The sequence below is a fragment of the Oncorhynchus mykiss genome, chromosome 5, assembly GCF_057628025.1.
Source record: "Oncorhynchus mykiss isolate SJ-2025 chromosome 5, ASM5762802v1, whole genome shotgun sequence".
Lineage (NCBI taxonomy): Eukaryota > Metazoa > Chordata > Actinopteri > Salmoniformes > Salmonidae > Oncorhynchus > Oncorhynchus mykiss.
Genome location: NC_143026.1, coordinates 69,844,262 through 69,865,217, shown reverse-complemented (window position 1 = coordinate 69,865,217; position 20,956 = coordinate 69,844,262). Strand labels below are relative to the sequence as shown.

Below are 20,956 nucleotides of genomic sequence, written 5' to 3'. Positions count from 1 at the left end.
GATATTGACCTCTTCCTGTCAGTAGAGATGCCTGGTTGCTCTTTAAAAGTGTTTCCTCACCATCCTAAATAAGCATGCCACATTCAAAAAATGTAGAACTAAGAATAGATATAGCTCTTGGTTCACTCCAGACTTGACTGCCCTTGACCAGCACAAAAACATCCTGTGGCGTACTGCATTAGCATCAAATAGCACTCGCGATATGCAACTTTTCAGGGAAGTAAGGAACCAGTATACACAATCAGTTAGGAAAGCTAAAGCTAGCTTTTTCAAACAGATATTTGCATCCTGTAGCACTAATTCCAAAGAGTTTTGGGACACTGTGAAGTCCATGGAGAATAAGAGCAACTCCTCCCAGCTGCCCACTGCACTGAGGCTAGGAAACACTGTCACCACCGATAAATCTGCGATAATCGATCATTTCAATAAGCGTTTTTCTCCAGCTGGCCATGCTTTCCACCTGGCTTCCCACCGCCTCTCCTTCACCCAAATCCAGACAGCTGATATTCTGAAAGAGCTGCAAAATCTGGATCCCTACAAATCAGCTGGGCTAGACAATCTAGACCCTCTCTAAAATTATCAACCGAAATTGTTGCAACCCCTATTACTAGCCTGTTCAACCTCTTTCATATCGACTGAGATCCCCAAAGATTGGAAAGCTGCTGCGGTCATACCCATCTTCACAGGGGGAGACACTCTAGACCCAAACTGCTACAGACCTATATCCACCTACCCTGCCTTTCTAAAGTCTTCAAAAGCCAAGTTACCAAACAGATCACCGACCAGTTCGAATCCCACCGTACCTTCTCCACTATGCAATCTGGTTTCCGATCTGGTCATGGGTGCACCTAAGCCACGCTCATCGTCCTAAACGATATTGTAATCGCCAATCGATAAAAGACGGTACTGTGCAGCTGTCTTCATGGACCTGGCCAAGGCTTTCAACTCTGTCAATCACCGCATTCTTATCGGTAGCCTCAACAGCCTTGGTATCTCAAATTACTGCCTTGCCTGGTTCACCAACTACTTCTCTGATAGAGTTCAGTGTGTCAAAACGGAGGGCCTGGGGGTGCCACAGGGTTTAAATCTCGGGCCGACTCTTTTCTCTGTATATATCAATGATGTCCCTCTTGCTACTGGTGATTCTCTCATCCACCTCTATGCAGACGACACCATTCTGTATACATCTGGCCCTTCTTTGGACACCGTGTTAACAAACCTCCAAACTAGCTTCAATGCTATACAACACTTCTTCTGTGGCCTCCAACTGCTTGTTTACTGTAATGCTAATAAAACTAAATGCATGCTCTTCAACCGATTTGCTGCCCGCACCTGCCCGCGTGACTAGCATCACTACTCTGGATGGTTCTGACTTAGAATATGTGGACAACTACAAATACCTAGGTATACAGTGCCTTGCGAAAGTATTCGGCCCCCTTGAACTTTGCGACCCTTTGCCACATTTCAGGCTTCAAACATAAAGATATAAAACTGTATTTTTTTTGTGAAGAATCAACAACAAGTGGGACACAATCATGAAGTGGAACGACATTTATTGGATATTTCAAACTTTTTTAACAAATCAAAAACTGAAAAATTGGGCGTGCAAAATTATTCAGCCCCCTTAAGTTAATACTTTGTAGCGCCACCTTTTGCTGCGATTACAGCTGTAAGTCGCTTGGGGTATGTCTCTATCAGTTTTGCACATCGAGAGACTGACATTTTTTCCCATTCCTCCTTGCAAAACAGCTCGAGCTCAGTGAGGTTGGATGGAGAGCATTTGTGAACAGCAGTTTTCAGTTCTTTCCACAGATTCTCGATTGGATTCAGGTCTGGACTTTGACTTGGCCATTCTAACACCTGGATATGTTTATTTTTGAACCATTCCATTGTAGATTTTGCTTTATGTTTTGGATCATTGTCTTGTTGGAAGACAAATCTCCGTCCCAGTCTCAGGTCTTTTGCAGACTCCATCAGGTTTTCTTCCAGAATGGTCCTGTATTTGGCTCCATCCATCTTCCCATCAATTTTAACCATCTTCCCTGTCCCTGCTGAAGAAAAGCAGGCCCAAACCATGATGCTGCCACCACCATGTTTGACAGTGGGGATGGTGTGTTCAGGGTGATGAGCTGTGTTGCTTTTACGCCAAACATAACGTTTTGCATTGTTGCCAAAAAGTTCAATTTTGGTTTCATCTGACCAGAGCACCTTCTTCCACATGTTTGGTGTGTCTCCCAGGTGGCTTGTGGCAAACTTTAAACAACACTTTTTATGGATATCTTTAAGAAATGGCTTTCTTCTTGCCACTCTTCCATAAAGGCCAGATTTGTGCAATATACGACTGACTGATTGTTGTCCTATGGACAGAGTCTCCCACCTCGGCTGTAGATCTCTGCAGTTCATCCAGAGTGATCATGGGCCTCTTGGCTGCATCTCTGATCAGTCTTCTCTTTGTATGAGCTGAATGTTTAGAGGGACGGCCAGGTCTTGGTAGATTTGCAGTGGTCTGATACTCCTTCCATTTCAATATTATCGCTTGCACAGTGCTCCTTGGGATGTTTAAAGCTTGGGAAATCTTTTTGTATCCAAATCCGGCTTTAAACTTCTTCACAACAGTATCTCCCACCTGCCTGGTGTGTTCCTTGTTCTTCATGATGCTCTCTGCGCTTTTAACGGACCTCTGAGACTATCACAGTGCAGGTGCATTTATACGGAGACTTGATTACACACAGGTGGATTGTATATCATCATTAGTCATTTAGGTCAACATTGGATCATTCAGAGATCCTCACTGAACATCTGGAGAGAGTTTGATGCACTGAAAGTAAAGGGGCTGAATAATTTTGCACGCCCAATTTTTCAGTTTTTGATTTGTTAAAAAAGTTTGAAATATCCAATAAATGTTCCACTTCATGATTGTGTCCCACTTGTTGTTGATTCTTCACAAAAAAATACAGTTTTATATCTTTATGTTTGGAGCCTGAAATGTGGCAAAAGGTCGCAAAGTTCAAGGGGGCCGAATACATTCGCAAGGCACTGTAGATTGTACTTTTTCTGGGCTCAGGCAAAGTTAACCAAACACTAGGCTGAGTTGCTCATCACGTGCACAGTCACCGAGCCACTTCTTCCTGGTTAGTTGTTCGCATGATGAGTACCCTTGCATGATACCTTATGGGTTGCATTGGTGATAGACTGGTTTAGTGGGATAATGTGCACTTTTTCATTTTTATTTGAAATTAAGAATATCCATTTACCATTTTCAATTAACATTTTTCTATTTTAATTTTAACTTTGCAATTGAATTGTGGCATGAATCATGCACACTGTTTTGAAAATAAAAACACATTTGTAATTTTCACATACCAATTTAGAATCTCGAACTGGCACTGATCACCCTCCATAATATTTGCCGTAACACAACAAATTCACTCTGATTTTGAGAATCTTTTTTTCTCTAATGTAACCTTTTACTTCTCTCTGAGGAGTTTATATATTTGATTTCAGCTGACACTAAGCTCTATTTTGCAGATAACATTGATGAGTTTGAACACAATATAATGCAAAAGAAGATGAAAATTCCTAAAATGTCGACAAGGAATATGGGAATTTCAGTTGAGAACCACTTTGGGGAGGAACGACTGCCATTGAGACATAAAAAGGTAGGTGCAACAAAGCAAGGTAGTCAAAACTAGCCATGGTTTTCAAACTGTTAGAGCATTTCTGTGGTTTGTGCTCAGTGAATTTGATGGTGCGTAAGTAAGTATTTGACTGTTAGTCAACACCTCTTTATGAAGCATGTGACAAATAAAATTAGATTTGTGTGATTCAAAATCTTCACTAATAACGCTGTTCTCCAGGAATATGAAGAATACTTATGGTAATTTGTCTTTTTATAATTTAACAAACTGTTACTATGAGTTTGGACGTTCCCCAAAAATCCCCCTGCTTTTTGTTTAACCATATGCTGGATTAACACATTCAGCACTCTGGACAGCTGCCCTTTTAACAGGCAAGTCCTCTGAGTATCTCATCAAATAACCTCATGACTCTTCCCAGTAATTATAGCACATCAAATGATATGGACATCTATTCAACATTTACATTTTAAACCATTTTTTATATATATATATATATATATATATATATATATATATATATATATATATATATATATATATATATATATAAAAATGGTTTAAAATGTAAAAGCTTTATATATATCTTGCAAAGCTTTATTTATTTATATATATATATGTATGTATATATATATATATGCTTTGTACCTCCACATCCGGCTTCTTTACCTGCAGGATTTCCAGAGACCTGCCACCCGGACAGCTGATGAAACTGAGGAATAGTTCTGTCTGTAATAAAGTTATTTTTGGGGGGAAAAATTCTGATTGGCTGGGCCTAGCTCCCCAGAGGCCCACCCATTGCTGATCCTTTGCCCAGTCATGTGAAATCCATAGGGGCTATTGAATTTATTTAATTTGACTGATTTCCTTATATGAACTGTAACACAGTAAAATCATAGAAATTGTTGCATTTCTATTTTTGTTCTGTATATAAATATATATAGTCACATTTATTACAAAAATGTTACTGAAAATATGACATTTATGACACACCAGATCACTCTTGTCACATGAAATGATGACGCAGGCTCAATTTCATTATTATCACATACATAACCCTTGTGTTGTAAACAATGATAACCTGCATTAAATCCTATTTGATTCTACAGGCCCAGACACAGGACCATGGGCGTCCCACAGCCAACTCCTCGAAGAGCCTGGCAGCGGTGGTGGCCCGCCTGGAGAGGAACGCTGTGAGTTCCTGCATAGAGGGAGATGATGACCTGGAGGAGGACAGGCTGGCTGAGTTGGAAGAGGAGGAGGAGGGGGACTCTGGACCTGAGAAGGCGGTGGTACCGCGGATTCTGTATGAGGAGCTGGTCCACAGCTACAGGCAGCAGGAGGAGGAGGTGAGGAGGCTACAGCAGGAGCTGGAGAGAACCCGCAGGCAGCTGGTCCAGCAGGCCAAGAAGCTGAAGGAGTATGGCAGCCTGCTGACAGAGGTGAAGGAGCTGCGTGACTTCAACAGGAGGCTGCAGGACGTACTCCTCATGAGGCTCGGCAGCGGTGAGAGTCACACACTCTCCAGTCACCTCTCACTGCAGCCTGCCTTGCACATCTGTTCAGGTTAAGAAAAAACTGTTTTACTAGACTAGTGTCACCCACATTGAGTTCATCGATTTAAAAAAATTATAATAATATCTGTAGGTTTGGGTACTGTCATTATATGCTTTTTAGCAATCAGCTGCAGAGTTGATAAGTTATGAAGTATTTGGTTGTTATTAGAGGTCGACCAATTAATCGGAATGGCCGATTTAATTAGGGACGATTTCAAGTTTTCATAACAATCGGAAATCGGTATTTTTGGGCGCCGATTTAGCCTTTTTTCTTTAAAAAAGTGTTTATACCTTTTTTTTATTTAACTAGGCAAGTCAGTTAAGAACACATTCTTATTGTCAATGACGGCCTAGGAATGGTCGGTTAACTGCCTTGTTCAGGTGCAGAACGACAGATTTTCACCTTGTCAGCTCGGGGGACCCAATCTTGCAACCTTACAGTTAACTAGTCCAACGCTCTAACCACCTGCCTCTCATTGCACTCCACGAGGAGCCTGCCTGTTACGCGAATGCAGTAGAAGCCAAGGTAAGTTGCTAGCTAGCATTAAACTTATCTTATAAAAATCAATCAATCATAATCACTAGTTATACATGGTTGATGATATTACTCATTTATCTAGCGTGTCCTGCGTTGCATATAATCGATGCAACGCTGGGGGATGATTTAACAAAAGCGCATTTGCGAAAAAAGCACAATCATTGGACAACTGTACCTAACCATAAACACCAATGCCTTTCTTAAAATCAATACACAGAAGTATATATTTTTAAACCTGCATATTTAGCTAAAAGAAATCCAGGTTAGCAGGCAATATTAACCAGGTGAAATTGTCATTTCTCTTGCGTTCATTGCACGCAGAGTCAGGGTATATGCAACAGTTTGGGCAGCCTTGCTGAATGCGAACTAATTTGCCAGAATTTTACGTAATTATGACGTTGTAGGTTGTGCAATGTAACAAGAATATTTAGATGCCCGTTAGATAAAATACCGAACAGTTCCATATTTCACTGAAATAATAAACGTTTTGTTTTCGAAATTCTAGTTTCCAGATTCGACCATATTAATGACCAAAGGCTCGTATTTCTGTGTGTTTTTATGTTATAATTAAGTCTATGATTTGATAGAGCAGTCTGACTGAGCGATGGTAGGCAGCAGCAGGCTCGTAAGCATTCATTCAAACAGCACTTTCGTGGATTTTGCCAGCAGCTCTTCGCAAGCACAGCTCTGTTTATATGACTTCAAGCCTATCAGCCTAATGGCTGGTGTAACCGATGTGAAATGGCTAGCTAGTTAGCTGGGTGTGCGCTAATAGCATTTTAAACGTCACTCGCTCTGAGACTTGGAGTACCATGTTGAACATGTTTCATTATTTATTTGAGGCTAAATTGATTTTTATTGATGTATTATATTAAGTTAAAATAAGTGTTAATTCAGTATTGTTGTAATTGTCATTATTACAAATACATTTTTTAAAAATCGGCCGATTTAATCGGTATCGGCTTTTTTGGTCCTCCAATAATCGGTATCGGCGTTGAAAAATCATAATCGGTCGACCTCTAGTTGTTATCATTAAAGTCTTTAGTGTGTTTATGTTGTAAATCGTAGTATTTGCTTGATACTACAGCTATTTGTGGCGGCAGGTAGCCATAGTGGTTTGTGGTTGGACTAGTAACCGAGAGGTTACAAAATTGAATCCCCGAGCTGACAAGGTTAAAATCGGTCGAACACTCGCATTTGCGACCCTTTTGACTTGGCAGTGTGACACCAATTTGTAATTGGACCCTAGCGTGCCAGTGAAAGTTTTTTATAGCTTAGTTTAATGTTGCTTAGTATAGGCCTACCAAAACTTTGGTACGTTTTCGATAATAGAACATACACTTTTTGTTACTTTTGGTACTTCTGTGAAATGTGTTTCACGTCGTCTACTGATTGAGAGAGGATCAAGTCTGTCAGCGCAGCCTATGTCCCCTTACAGCACGACAGCACCGTGCCTGCTCCACTTACTCATTGCTAGCTGTAGCCTGTCCTGAGGAACCACTGCACTGGAAGTCTAGGCTGCATCATGTTAGCTCCCCACTCATGCTGCACAGAAGTTAACACACTTGAATAATGCAACACGGCATGTAGAAATATTGCAAATGATATTTACAGTTCGCAAAACTGTGCATTACAGGCTATAACACTTTACAATGCAGGAAGATACCAGTAGCTTCCAGCTATGTAGGCTAACATTCCTTGCTAAGGGGGGGGTGTAATTTATTTATTTTTTTGCTTTGGGAAGTAAAAAAAAAAAAGTTTTATCAGTTATAGGGGTGGGTAGTGTGTTGTTTTTTCTCCCCTGGTTTACATTTTGCAGGTTTGACTATATAATTTATTCCATCCTAGCTAAATTTAATCTGCTAGCATGCGCCTCCCCTATATCAAGGTGTTTTGGTACTTCCCTTATGTTCTACGCTTTTCCGCATGCTTACTAGACCACAGGTCGATTATAATCTACCAGTCTCTCTATTCTTCCCTCTATCCACCATTCATAGTGACAATAGTGGTAGGTGGATCGTTTGTCCAGATCTGCAATAGGCTAACTAGCGATCATACCACAAAAACAAAATCATTCAAAGCTGTACCAATGTTGTATTTATTTTTTATTCCACAAGAACATGGCGGTATAGCTGATAGGCAGCGGAGAGGTCTGGTGCCTCATTGCGGGTGGAAGAACAGTGAAGACATGAGACACGCAGCTCATAATGCTCCCCTAATTATCTCTTTTAGGGACATTACAGTTATCCTACCTAGACTCCTACAACACCACAATGCAATGAATAATTGCATTACTGTTTTCGAGAGAGTACACAATTCTACTCTAGGCTGTAAACTGCAGTGAAAATTACATTACATTTTAACGGCGCAAAAGCCCTGTAATTTGAATGTTTCATTCCTTTTGGGTCAGTTGTAGGTCAACTCTCAACAGTTTTATAAGGTTTGGAATAACACAGCAGCACACCAGTCTGGCTGTATTTTTACTTCTGATACTGAGATGCGCTGTCTGTTGCTATGCTCCCAGCAGGCCCAGTTATTCATCAAAGCTGAATGCTCTGCCTCGTCTCTGATCCGAGCGGCTATTCCGCTATTTTGGCAGTGTGTCAAGAAGCAGTACGGTTTGGCAGGGTCGTGTTACAGAGAACGCATAGCTCTCGACCTTCGCCTCTCCCGAGTCCCATCGCTGCAACTCCCGTACGGACAAGACTAACTACCAATTGGATATCATGAAATTGGGGGGGAAAGGGGGTATAAAAAAATATATATATATAGCTGAAGTCTGAAGTCTGAACACCTTAGCCAAATACATTTAAACTCAGTTTTTAACAATTCCTGACATGTAATCCTAGTAAAAATTCCTTGTTTTAGGTCAGTTTTCTATGGGTTTGAGGTCAGTGCTTTGTGATGGCCACTCTAATACCTTGACTTTGTTGTCCACAACTTTGGAAGAATGCTTGGGGTCATTGTCCATTTGGAAGACCCATTTGCTACCAAGCTTTAACTTCCTGACTGATGTCTTGAGATGATGCTTCAACATATCCACATAGTTTTCCTGCCTTATGATGCCGTCTATTTTGTGAAGTGCACCAGTCCCTCCTGCAGCAAAGCACCCCCACAACATGATGCTGTCACCCCCGTGCTTCACGGCTGGAATGGTGTTCTTCGGCTTGTAAGCCTCCCCCTTTTTCCTCCAAACATAACAATGGTCATTATCACTGTGGATATACAGTGCCTTCCGAAAGTATTCGGCCCCCTTGAACTTTGCGACCTTTTGCCACATTTCAGGCTTCAAACATAAAGATATAAAACTGTATTTTTTTGTGAAGAATCAACAACAAGTGGGACACAATCATGAAGTGGAACGACATTTATTGGATATTTCAAACTTTTTTTAACAAATCCAAAACTGAAAAATTGGGCATGCAAAATGATTCAGCCCCTTTACTTTCAGTGCAGCAAACTCTCTCCAGAAGTTCAGTGAGGATCTCTGAATGATCCAATGTTGACCTAAATGACTAATGATGATAAATACAATCCACCTGTGTGTAATCAAGTCTCCGTATAAATGCACCTGCACTGTGATAGTCTCAGAGGTCCGTTAAAAGCGCAGAGAGCATCATGAAGAACAAGGAACACACCAGGCAGGTCCGAGATACTGTTGTGAAGAAGTTTAAAGCCGGATTTGGATACAAAAAGATTTCCCAAGCTTTAAACATCCCAAGGAACGCTGTGCAAGCGATAATATTGAAATGGAAGGAGTATCAGACCACTGCAAATCTACCAAGACCTGGCCGTCCCTCTAAACTTTCAGCTCATACAAGGAGAAGACTGATCAGAGATGCAGCCAAGAGGCCCATGATCACTCTGGATGAACTGCAGAGATCTACAGCTGAGGTGGGAGACTCTGTCCATAGGACAACATTCAGTCGTATATTGCACAAATCTGGCCTTTATGGAAGAGTGGCAAGAAGAAAGCCATTTCTTAAAGATATCCATAAAAAGTGTCGTTTAAAGTTTGCCACAAGCCACCTGGGAGACACACCAAACATGTGGAAGAAGGTGCTCTGGTCAGATGAAACCAAAATTGAACTTTTTGGCAACAATGCAAAACGTTATGTTTGGCGTAAAAGCAACACAGCTCATCACACTGAACACACCATCCCCACTGTCAAATATGGTGGGGGCAGCATCATGGTTTGGGCCTGCTTTTCTTCAGCAGGGACAGGGAAGATGGTTAAAATTGATGGGAAGATGGATGGAGCCAAATACAGGACCATTCTGGAAGAAAACCTGATGGAGTCTGCAAAAGACCTGAGACTGGGACGGAGATTTGTCTTCCAACAAGACAATGATCCAAAACATAAAGCAAAATCTACAATGGAATGGTTCAAAAATAAACATATCCAGGTGTTAGAATGGCCAAGTCAAAGTCCAGACCTGAATCCAATCGAGAATCTGTGGAAAGAACTGAAAACTGCTGTTCACAAATGCTCTCCATCCAACCTCACTGAGCTCGAGCTGTTTTGCAAGGAGGAATGGGAAAAAATGTCAGTCTCTCGATGTGCAAAACTGATAGAGACATACCCCAAGCGACTTACAGCTGTAATCGCAGCAAAAGGTGGCGCTACAAAGTATTAACGTAAGGGGGCTGAATAATTTTGCACGCCCAATTTTTCAGTTTTTGATTTGTTAAAGTTTGAAATATCCAAGAAATGTCGTTCCACTTCATGATTGTGTCCCACTTGTTGTTGATTCTTCACAAAAAAATACATTTATTTATATATATATTTATTTATTTATTTATTTATTTATATTACCCATATGGAAGGCTGGTCCTTGTGGAAGGCTGGTCCTTCCACATGCGCAGATCAAAAACACAACTGGAACGCTGATTTTAAGGTTTTAAGGTGTAGCTCTTAAAGAGAGTACACACTTTTATAAAATAATAGTTTGCTTCTTCTATGCAAATGTTGTTGATCACTAGTGGCTAGAGCGTTGGGCCAGTAACCGGAGGGTTGCTGGATCGAATCCCAGAGCTGACAAGGTAAAAAATATTCTGCCCCTGAGCAAGGCAGTTACCCCACTGTTCCCCGGGCTCCAAAGACGTGGATGTCTATCAAGACAGCACCCCGCACCTCTGTGATTCAGAGGGGTTGGGTTAAATATGGAAGACATATTTCAGTTGAATACATTCAGTTGGACAACTGACTAGGTATCCCCCTTTTCCTTTACAGTACAATAAAATAACTCCCAAATGGAAGGGAAACATTGTTTTTCATCTGTAGCCCCATGAAATCAGCCAAAAGAAGCCCCATAACTCAATGCATGCACACACTCCTTTTGAATATGCATCCACCTGTACTGTGAATAGGCCTAGGGTATTTCATCTTTATCAATAGAGATTTACCATTCAAATAAATGATTACCATTATGTAGTCAGAGTGGTAAAAACAAAGTCAAATTGATTGTATAATTGATTGTATAAACGGACACAGGTCAGGTCACAGCTGTGAAACATTGGTGTGACCAAAATCGTGCTGGTTGCCATCAACTGAAAAAGTATGTGCCACCAGTGGAGGAAGTTAGTCTAGAACCCTGAGACTACTGTAGTGTGGAAGTGCAGCCCTCAAGCCAGTTCCATGGCCAGCTCCGTGTGTTTTGCATTGGTGCCACTGGAGTGTGATATGGGAGCCAGGCGGTGTAATGGATAGGCTAAAGATTAGACTGGCAAGTGTGCTTTTGGGTCAGGAATGTATTGCGCTGACCAATATTAAAACTTATCAGCTACATTAGCTCTTAGTGTGGCCAACCACCAAGCCAGCTTACTGGGTAAAATAGCCCCATAGTCTTGAGGCACAGTGAAGCCTTGCTGCAGGCGCCAGTCCAACGCTAAGACTACAACTCCCTAACCACATACTGTTGTGGATGAGTCAAGGCCTCTGTCAGTGTTCTAGGCTTGTTGTCACCTGAGAGACTAACAACACTATACAATGTGCCTAGAGATATGCATCTCAACATTACTTTTGATTTTGCACCTTATGCAGAGCCTATGCATGACAATGGCACTCAGACAATCAAAGCAGAGGTGGCGGAGCCTGTCGTTGACCCACAGGAAGTGTGCAAAGAAGAGGCCAATACCAGCTCCAGCCACTCACCCTCCCCTAGAACAGTCTACACTTGTAATGATGGCAAGGTGAGTGTCACCGGCCCTGGTCTCACCCCCTTTCTTTCTTCCGCGCTGTGGTTGCTTTGATGGGGTGGAAGCATTCTATTTTCCCTTACATGGGAACTTGTATTGCACAAGCGTTCACCTCTCCTTGAGGGTAAACAAGGCTGAGATGATTGTCCGTATAGCTTAGACATCAGTACTGTTTATTGCCCTGATAGTGGTTGCAGGGCTATACACGTAGTAATTCTGCTTGCTTCACATGACAGGGGGGAATTTGTGTTACAAGCAAAGAGCCTCTCAGTTCAAGCGTGAAGAACAAAAGCAAATTAGAACTCTCACACATTGCCGGCTATTAATTATTTCTACCAGTGGAATTGAAGTGACTGACAGGTAGCCATAGAAAGAAAAAAGAGAAAGGGCTCCTCTAAGTTAAGAGCAGTGAAAAGCTTGTCTGCTGGCAAGGGTCCTAAAGCACATTAGCTGCAAAGGGAAAAGCCTTTGGATGCCAGCCTAAAGACTTCTCAGCGATAAAGGCAGGACGGCACACATGGCGCTCTCTGCATTCGCTCACCTTTAACCCAGGGCAGGCCTGTCTCTATGCCAGTATAAATACTCATTGCAAGTCATCCACGCTGGAAACAATTGCCTCTTACTTATTGATGTAGCTGCTGAAACATGGCTCTTTTGATTTATAATTTGGGCTGAATAGTTGTGGGATGGGTTGCTTTGCTGCTGTTGGTTATAGTTCAGTGTGGTCACAGGTCTGGGTGTAGGTGACCCTCACTACATATCTGTGCTGTGTTGCTGCAGGTGCACCTGGGCGGGGGCATCTGGGTGCAGGAAGATAAGTGGCACCAGCTACAGCGGACACAGGGAGACTCCAAGTTTACCAAGAACCTGGCCGTCATGATCTGGGGCACTGAGACCCTCAAGAACAGGAGTGTCACTGGCGTGGCCACCAAAAAGAAGAAAGATGCCCTTCCCAAGCCCCCGCTCTCCCCAAGCAAGCTGAAAATAGTCAGAGGTAGAACTGTGTAGGCCTGCTTTCAGATGTTTTAGGCACTGTTTGCAACTCACAAAGTTTGGAATATCGCTTCATTTTTGGGGATGAATAATGCACTCTTATTTCCTTTTTTCCAGAGTGTCTGTATGACAGAGTGTCTCAAGAAACAGCAGACAGCACAGAGATCACACAAAGATTGTCCAAAGTGAACAAATACATTTGTGAAAAAATTATGGATATCAACAAATCCATCAAGAACGAGGAGAGGCGGGAATCGAAGCTGCTCATTAGACAAACTGTCAAGAACGAGAATTTTACCTATGATGGCATGTAGTGTCGTAAAGTTGTCACCATACTGTACATCTAATTTTTTGGTGGGTAGGATCATGTGTGCCAGCACTAGAGGTTTTCAGTGAGGGCCCAAGGCCCTAAACAATCCATCAGCTGTAAGACAGCTTTACCTTCCAGTCAATGCCATGAGTGGTTGAGTGCTTTGGTGTGAGTCATATGAACGGGTGTGAGTATTTTTACAAGCTTTAAGTAGGACTTTCTTGAACTGCACTGTTGGTTAATGGCTTTTAAGTAAGCATTTCACGGTAAGGTCTACATGTTGTATTCGGCGCATGTGACCAAGTTTGATTTGGCTGGGTGGACCTTGGTTTTTAGAGATGTTTTTGTGTGGAGAGATTCTTAAAGCAATCTGGTTGTTAGAGAATGCAGTCGCGCTCAAACCAAATGTTCTGTGTCAGAACATGACATTGAGTACTAATATTCTCAGTGATTTCCCTTGAAAAATAAGTATTCTGGTTGTAAGAAGATATTTTGGAATGATCATGTTCGTGTGTGTGGTGGAAAGGTTAGCCATGACGAAGGCCTTAGTGTTGAGGTCTCTGTGTGCGCTATTGGTACTTAATGTGTTTTGGGGAGGATGGCGAAGATGCACTTTTACAACAAGGTCTTAATTGATCGAGGCCACATTGCACAGATATTCTGTTGCTCTAGAGATTATTGCTGTGTATCTTCCATGGAAATATGGATTTCCATAGTATAGAGCACCAATGAACATTAAGAGTTTGGTTCAGAGGTTTATCATTGTTTCAGTGCGGCGCTTGTCCACGTCAGACTGGCAACGGTCTTGAGAAGATACAATATGTTATTTTCTGGATACTGGGTTTACAGTATTTATCTATCCTACTTGAGAGATCGAATTTAAGAGTTTATTTTAAGAATGGGAAATGTCAGAATAATAGTAGAGATTTATTTCAGCTTTTATTTCTTTCATCACATTCCCAGTGGGTCAGAAGTTTACATAAACTCAATTAGTATTTGGTTTCATTGCCTTTAAATTGTTTAACTTGGGTCAAATGTTTCGGGTAGCCTTCCACAAGCTTCCCACAATAAGTTGGGTGAATTTTGGCCCGTTCCTCCTGACAGAGCTGGTGTAACTGAGTCAGGTTTGTAGGCCTCCTTGCTTGCCCACACCTTTTCAGTTCTGCCCACACATTTTTCATGGGATTGAGGTCAGGGCTTTGTGATGGCCACACCAATACCTTGACTTTGTTGTCCTTAAGCCGTTTTGCCACATCTGGGGCGGCAGGTAGCCTAATGGTTAGAGCGTTGGACTAGTAACCGAAAGGTTGCAAGATCGAATCCCCGAGCTGACAAGGTAAAAATCTGTCGTTCTGCCCCTGAACAAGGCAGTTCCTAGGCTGTCATTGAAAATAAGAATTTGGTCTTAACTGACTTGCCTAGTTAAATAAAGGTAAAATAATAAATTAAACGTTGGAAGTTCATTGTCCATTTGGAAGACCCATTTGCGACCAAGCTTTAACTTCCTGACAAATGTTGCTCCAATATATTCAAATAATTTCCCCCCCTCATGAAGCCATCTATTTTGTGAAGTGCACCAGTCCCCTCCTGCAGCAAAGCACCCCACAACATGATGCTGCCACCCTCGTGCTTCATGATTGGGATGGTGTTCTTCAGCTTGCAAGCCTTCCCCTTTTTCCTCCAAACATAACGATGTTCATTATGCCAAACAGTTCTATTTTTGTTTCATCAGACCAGAGGACATTTATCCAGAAAGTACGATCTTTGTCCCCATGTGCAGTTGCAAACCGTAGTCTGGCTTTTTTATGGCGGTTTTGGAGCAGTGGCTTCTTCCTTGCTGAGCGGCCTTTCAGGTTATGTCGATATAGGACTTGTTTTACTGTGGATATAGATACTTTTGTCCCTTTTTCCTCCAGCATCTTCACAAGTTCCTTTGCTGCTGTTCTGGGATTGATTTGATCTTTTCGCACCAAAGTACGTTCATCTCTAGGAGACAGAACACATCTCCTTCCTGAGCGGTATTACGGCTGCGTGGTCCTATGGTGTTTATACTTTTGTACTATTGTTTGTACAGATGAACGTGGTACCTTCAGGCGTTTGGAAATTGCTCCCAATGATGAACCAGACTTGTAGAGGTCTGCAATTGTTTTTCTGAGGTCTTGGCTGATTTTCTTTTGATTTTCCCATGATGTCAAGCAAATAGGCACTGAGTTTGGAGGTAGGCCTTGAAATACATCCACAGGTACACTTCCAATCAACTCAAATTATGTCAATTAGCCTATCAGAAGCTTCTAAAGCCATAACATAATTTTCTGGAATTTTCCGAGCTGTTTAAAGGCACAGTCACCATACTGTTTGTAAACTTCTGACACACTGGAATTGTGATACTATGAATTATAACTGAAATGATCTTGTCAGTAAACAATTGTTGGAAAAATCACTTGTCATGCACAAAGTAGATGTTCTAACCAACTTGCCAAAACTATAGTTTGTTAACAAGAAAATTGTGGAGTGGTTGAAAAATGAGTTTTAATGACTCCAACCTAAGTGTATGTGAACTTCAACTGTAAATGTCATTGTTGTAGAAGTTATCTTTATTCAAACTGTCCTGCAGGTCATTAAACTGTTTTGGAGAAAGGCCTTAGAATATGGCAATTATTGGGGACTGTGTCCTCAAGTTTTCTAGTAAGCTGTGATTGTAAAGTAAAGCTGATATAGCTTTAAACTGCACTTTGGTGTCTGAATGTGAAAAGTTGCCAGATACTGTGTGTGGCTGTAGGTAAAGCTGTCTGCAGCGGCCAGTGTTAGTCTTGATCCCTGTGGGCCTGGATTAAGCCAACTTCCTGCTCTCTCACAGCCATCTTTTTTGAGGCACACCACTTGGAATGAAATAAGGTATAGTGACAACTTCCAATGACATGCCATCAGAGCTTTTCAAATGTCTTCTTTGTTTTTCCCCAAACGGCTTGTCTGGCTGTCTGCGATCTGGAATTAAATGCTGCAGATTGAATTCTCAACTGTGACCATGTGGCTAACTGTGAATCACCTGCAGGTCTGCCTGTCAAGCCTTTTTGTCTCATCACTTTCTATTTTTGTTTGTGTGTCTGTCTATGGTTTTTCTTTATAGTTCTTACCATTCAGTCAACCTCTTGTTAAGCTACCATATGTGGGGATATTTTAGTGTGTATATAACTAGTCTTTTTTTTCACAAATCGGGGATTTTCAGTTTTTAGTCTGATTTACACGTTACCATGGTAAATACCTTTTCGGTCTTTGTCTGGTTCGTTAATTGACATTGCAATTCCTTTGTTACTTGGTGATTTATTTTTCTGTTTGTTTATTTTCGTAATCATTGTTGGCTTTAAGCTTGATGTTGTATCCAAAATGTATATCAGGAGCATCTAAACTCAAAGAAATGAAGTGTCTCTCGTGTGACCTCAAGACAAACCACAACACTCTGACATATCTTATGTTTCCCCTGTTTTAAGGATTGGTCAGACTAGCAAATCAATCATTGAATGCACTTTAAATCTCTTGTGACCGATTGTCTATTTCCAAAGAAATGGATTGTTTGCAAAATGGAAAAAAGACAACTAACAATCAATGTATTATATATTTGAGTTCTGGTTTGCTATTTGTATGAACTGAATAAGTGTGAAGAGTGATCCTTAGTAAGCAATGCCACTGGCACTTACTGCTTTATATTCCCCAGGTTTAGCCTATTCCCTGCCACTCCACAGATATTGGAATAAGCTTTAGACCTCAAACTAATGTGTAAAACAAAGATGTTTTGTTTTTTAAAGCAACTTCCTTTGAGCCAGACGATATAATTCTACAGAGGAACTGCATAATAGTTGTTCAAAATGTTAAGATAATCTTGTCTGCTGCTCTCTTGTCCCGTTGTTTCCATGTTTGACAGTTATTTTTCTGTGCTTTGAATTGACCCTATTATTTAAATGATGTGATTGTTTAAGACGCAGACTAGGGAGTGGGATGCTGGGAACACTGGAAGTTCTGCTGGAATCATATCCTGGTTGAATGATTGCCAAAAAATAATCTACAGCCCTTTTCAGTCCACTGTTATTTTTGTCAAACAAATGTTCAAATCTGAGAAATTGCGCATTCCCTGTATTTTGTGGTGCGGAGGAGTAATTAAGAAAAAAGCCCAGTTTTATAACCGGCCCCTCCCTCTCTGTTTGGACAGCTAATGGTTAAGGTGGGCACAGCCATTTACTATACAATACATGGCTTGTCGTCACTCAGCCCTCACAGCCATTGGTCCCTTTATGGCCCGCCATGTCATGTTGTAGCTTTGCTGTTATTGACTGTAGAATCACACTGAACCCTAGGCTGCACTAGATGCCAAGCTATCGCTAGTGGTTAAACATGGGATCCATCTGTGTTACCAGACAGGATAATGTGTTGGAATGGCTATAGAGCAGGGAAGGGCAGCTCTGAGCCACAGGGATGGCAGACTCCATCAGCTCAGTACAAACAGATAGCATGGGAACTGACTGGGGATGGGGAATTGGGTGGGTTGACATATCAAACAAACAAGGACTGTACTGTGCTATTTCATCTAATGTGATTCACAAATTCAAGGACCTTGGCAATGGAGATGTGCATTTACGAATGGATTGTGTGCTCTTAACTGAATGTGTAGCGGTGCTGGATATATTGAGTGTTGTTGTGGATGAGTTGTAATAGTAAGACAAAGTATTGAATGCTGACGATGTAGCGGGGAAAGCTGGTGAGGAAATAGGCTGGGTTTGAACTTGCACAAAAACGACCCTTGCCAAGTTTAGTCCAGAGTTATCTAAGTTACCACAGAGACTTTTTTATTTTTATTTTTATTCTCCCTAATGTAGATGTCCTGCTATCATTTCTGTAGTAATCAACATGGTCCTGTCGAGTCCTTATGCACACTATGTATTACAATGCATACGTTTTAAAGCTTTTAGGTTGTGTGTGAAACTGTTCTGCTGTGTGGACTGCGATGAATTCCTGTGACATGTTATTGTTGTTTACTCATTTGTTTTCTGATGCCAAAACAGGGTGTGTGGTTAAACAGTGATGAATATTGGACTATATTGTCACCTGACCAGTTCATGAAAAGATGTTATGTCTCTGATGCTGAGGACCAGTCCAGGTTTAACCCTCAACTGCCCAGTGTTCCTACTACAGTACTATCACTGCCACTAGACGTAGTGACAACACTTCCTTAGGTTTGAAGTGGATATGAGGTTTTACAAAAATAAGATTAATTTGTCATATCCTCACTATGGCAGTGAGTCATGGACTGTCAGCATGTCTTACTGCACTCTCGGTCTTGCTGTCTGTCTGATTCATGAGGCCCAATGTACTCACCTCAGATAAAATGTCAAGCTTACACTAAATTAGATGTTTTTTGTTCTGTAATTTAAAAAAATGTATTCTTGCTCATCTTTACATGTAGCTTTATTCTACAATCCATTAGCCAGGTATACTTCATCTAGCATCACCGCCCTACCTCATTGCTACTCTTGTGTCTGTGTGATGTATATATTTAAAATACTATAGGAAAATACCTTACTGGTAACTCCTTTCCACATGTATATGTAAACTCGTAACCTCAATACTACACAGTTGATATCATTATTGGGAAATCTGTTTTCTAACCTGCTTACTAAAGATGCGACTGTCAAGGGATGCCCAGTTGTCTCCAAATATATATTTCAAATCATTGCTATGCTGTAACTTTGATGGGTGTTTTAAGTCACTTTCTGAGATTTTCACAGTTGATGGTGCTACCAGCAAACAGATTAACTGATCTGTGTATCTTACCTCAAATGGTGCTAATTTTTTCTATCTTTTTATTCTCATTAAACTGTTTATTCAGGTTGGTGATCCCAAAATCAACGACAAGTCAAATTTCTTATTCTTTAAATCATACATTCTGGTTGTAGTTTTTAAGTCAAGTACTTCATAATTCCTAGTTCATCTTAAAATATATTTTTAGCAGTTATCTGCATACTTAGGAATTGGACAATTTGAGCTTGCTTCAGATTTTGACTTGTTCTCAGATCACCATTTAACCAAATACTGCTATTAGCTTGTTGCATATTGGCTTCATGGGCAGTTGTGCTAAAACCATTTTCTAACTGGACTGGGCAGTTCTATAAGAGAGATTTGGTCCTCAGTAAATGTTTGGTTATCCACAGGTCAATGCTGTGACGACACTTCTACAGACAGATTGCAGTTACAGTACAAGGTTATTTCTAAGCAGTGTCTAGTATTTAGCAGAAAATTCAATATTGACTTGGATGGGATTGTGAATTTATCTCAGAATATTAAATGTACTCCTAATTTTTTTAAATCTTGTAAAAATATTTTATAGATGGGTGTGAACTGTCCTGACAACCTCTTGTTGATATGTGACATCATTTGAAAAATGTCAAAAATGCATCAATTTCACCTCTAAAAATTGTAATCGCAATCAATCACAAGTTTTTTTTCACTTCTTGTTGATCTTCATTCTTGCTACTCTTCCTGACCCCAGGAAGAGTAGCTTCTGCAAAAGCTAATAGGGAGCCAAATAAACAAATTCATAAAAAATATATATAAATTATTGCGAACATGCTCAATTGCTGTGAACCAGAACCATAGATCTATGAACAGTATATGTACTCTGTGTATATGTACTCCATCTGTGGCTCTGCTGTAGTCATGTGGTCTTTTTACATCCCTCTTTTCTTGGAGTCAGAGATACAGGTTTCAGGAACAGTCTAGTTTTTGAGATCATACATATTCTTGTGTAAGGTGGTGTGCGGAGCCAAGCTCTGTGAATTTGTCCTTGGGAAGGGGGTGTGGCCTCATCAGTGTGTCCTAGGGTGGGTCTGAGACCCTCAGTCACCATCCCCAAAAGGTGTCATACAGAAAGAAAATGTTATAAATATACATGTCCTTGCAGATCGGTCACACCTCTGCCATGCAACCGATTTTGACGCTTAGCATAATTGTGTGTTTGATGCGGTCCAGGTACACCTGTTCAATGTACAGAGCAACAAAATAAATCCAGACTTTTATTCTATCAGAACATTTGACTCATGGCTCTTTTTCCATTGCACATCGTTGCCCTCAGGCAGCAGAAACCCTTTAAACTCCTCACAACCCCCCCCCCCCCCTCCCCCCCCAATTGTTTTTAAAGGTCCAATGCAGATGTTTTTATCCAAAGATAATAAAATAATTTCTGGGTAACAATTATGTACCTTACTGTGATTGTTTTCAAATAAAATGGTCAAAAATAAACAAATTACTTACTTCTCAAGCAAGAATTTTGTTAGGACTGTCTGGGAATGGTTTGAGAGGGGAGGGGAAAACTGAAAACTAGCTGTTATTGGAAGAGAGTTCTGTAACTCTATTGGTCTATTAACTAATTTGTTGCCTGATGATTACACCAGGCAAGCCCAAACTTAATCTCACCAAACAGGAGAAATTTCAGGCAGACTTTTCAAACAGCTCCTGAGCGGCGCAGCGGTGTAAGGTACTGCATCTCCGTGCTAGAAGCGTCACTACAGACACCATGGTTCAAATCCAGGCTGTATCACAACCAGCCATGATTGGGAGCCCAATGCGGCGGACAATTGGCCAAGCGTCGTCTGGGTTTGTTCGGTGTAGGCTGTCATTGTAAATAAGAATTTGTTCTTAACTGACTTGCCTGGTTAAATAAAACGATCAAATGGATCC

General features: G+C 41.1%; 1 protein-coding gene across 4 annotated transcripts in view; it reads left to right on the top strand.

Annotated features, from left to right (window-relative positions):
- The window catches only part of agbl4 (AGBL carboxypeptidase 4), a 408,538-nt gene that overhangs the window by 296,587 nt on the left and 90,995 nt on the right, over positions 1–20,956 (top strand). The window contains exons 2-6 of one of the 4 annotated variants that reach the window (XM_021604033.3): positions 3,529–3,659; positions 4,745–5,141; positions 11,774–11,922; positions 12,709–12,922; positions 13,039–20,306. The exons of 1 other annotated variant lie outside the window; for it this stretch is intronic. In XM_021604033.3, the coding sequence (XP_021459708.3) occupies positions 3,529–3,659; positions 4,745–5,141; positions 11,774–11,922; positions 12,709–12,922; positions 13,039–13,235 (1,088 nt within the window). In that variant the 3' untranslated portion in view covers positions 13,236–20,306. Of the gene's footprint in view, positions 1–3,528; positions 3,660–4,744; positions 5,202–11,773; positions 11,923–12,708; positions 12,923–13,038; positions 20,307–20,956 lie in introns of those variants that run through there. 2 more of the 4 variants (XM_090235705.1, XM_090235706.1) reach the window with 2 other exon arrangements.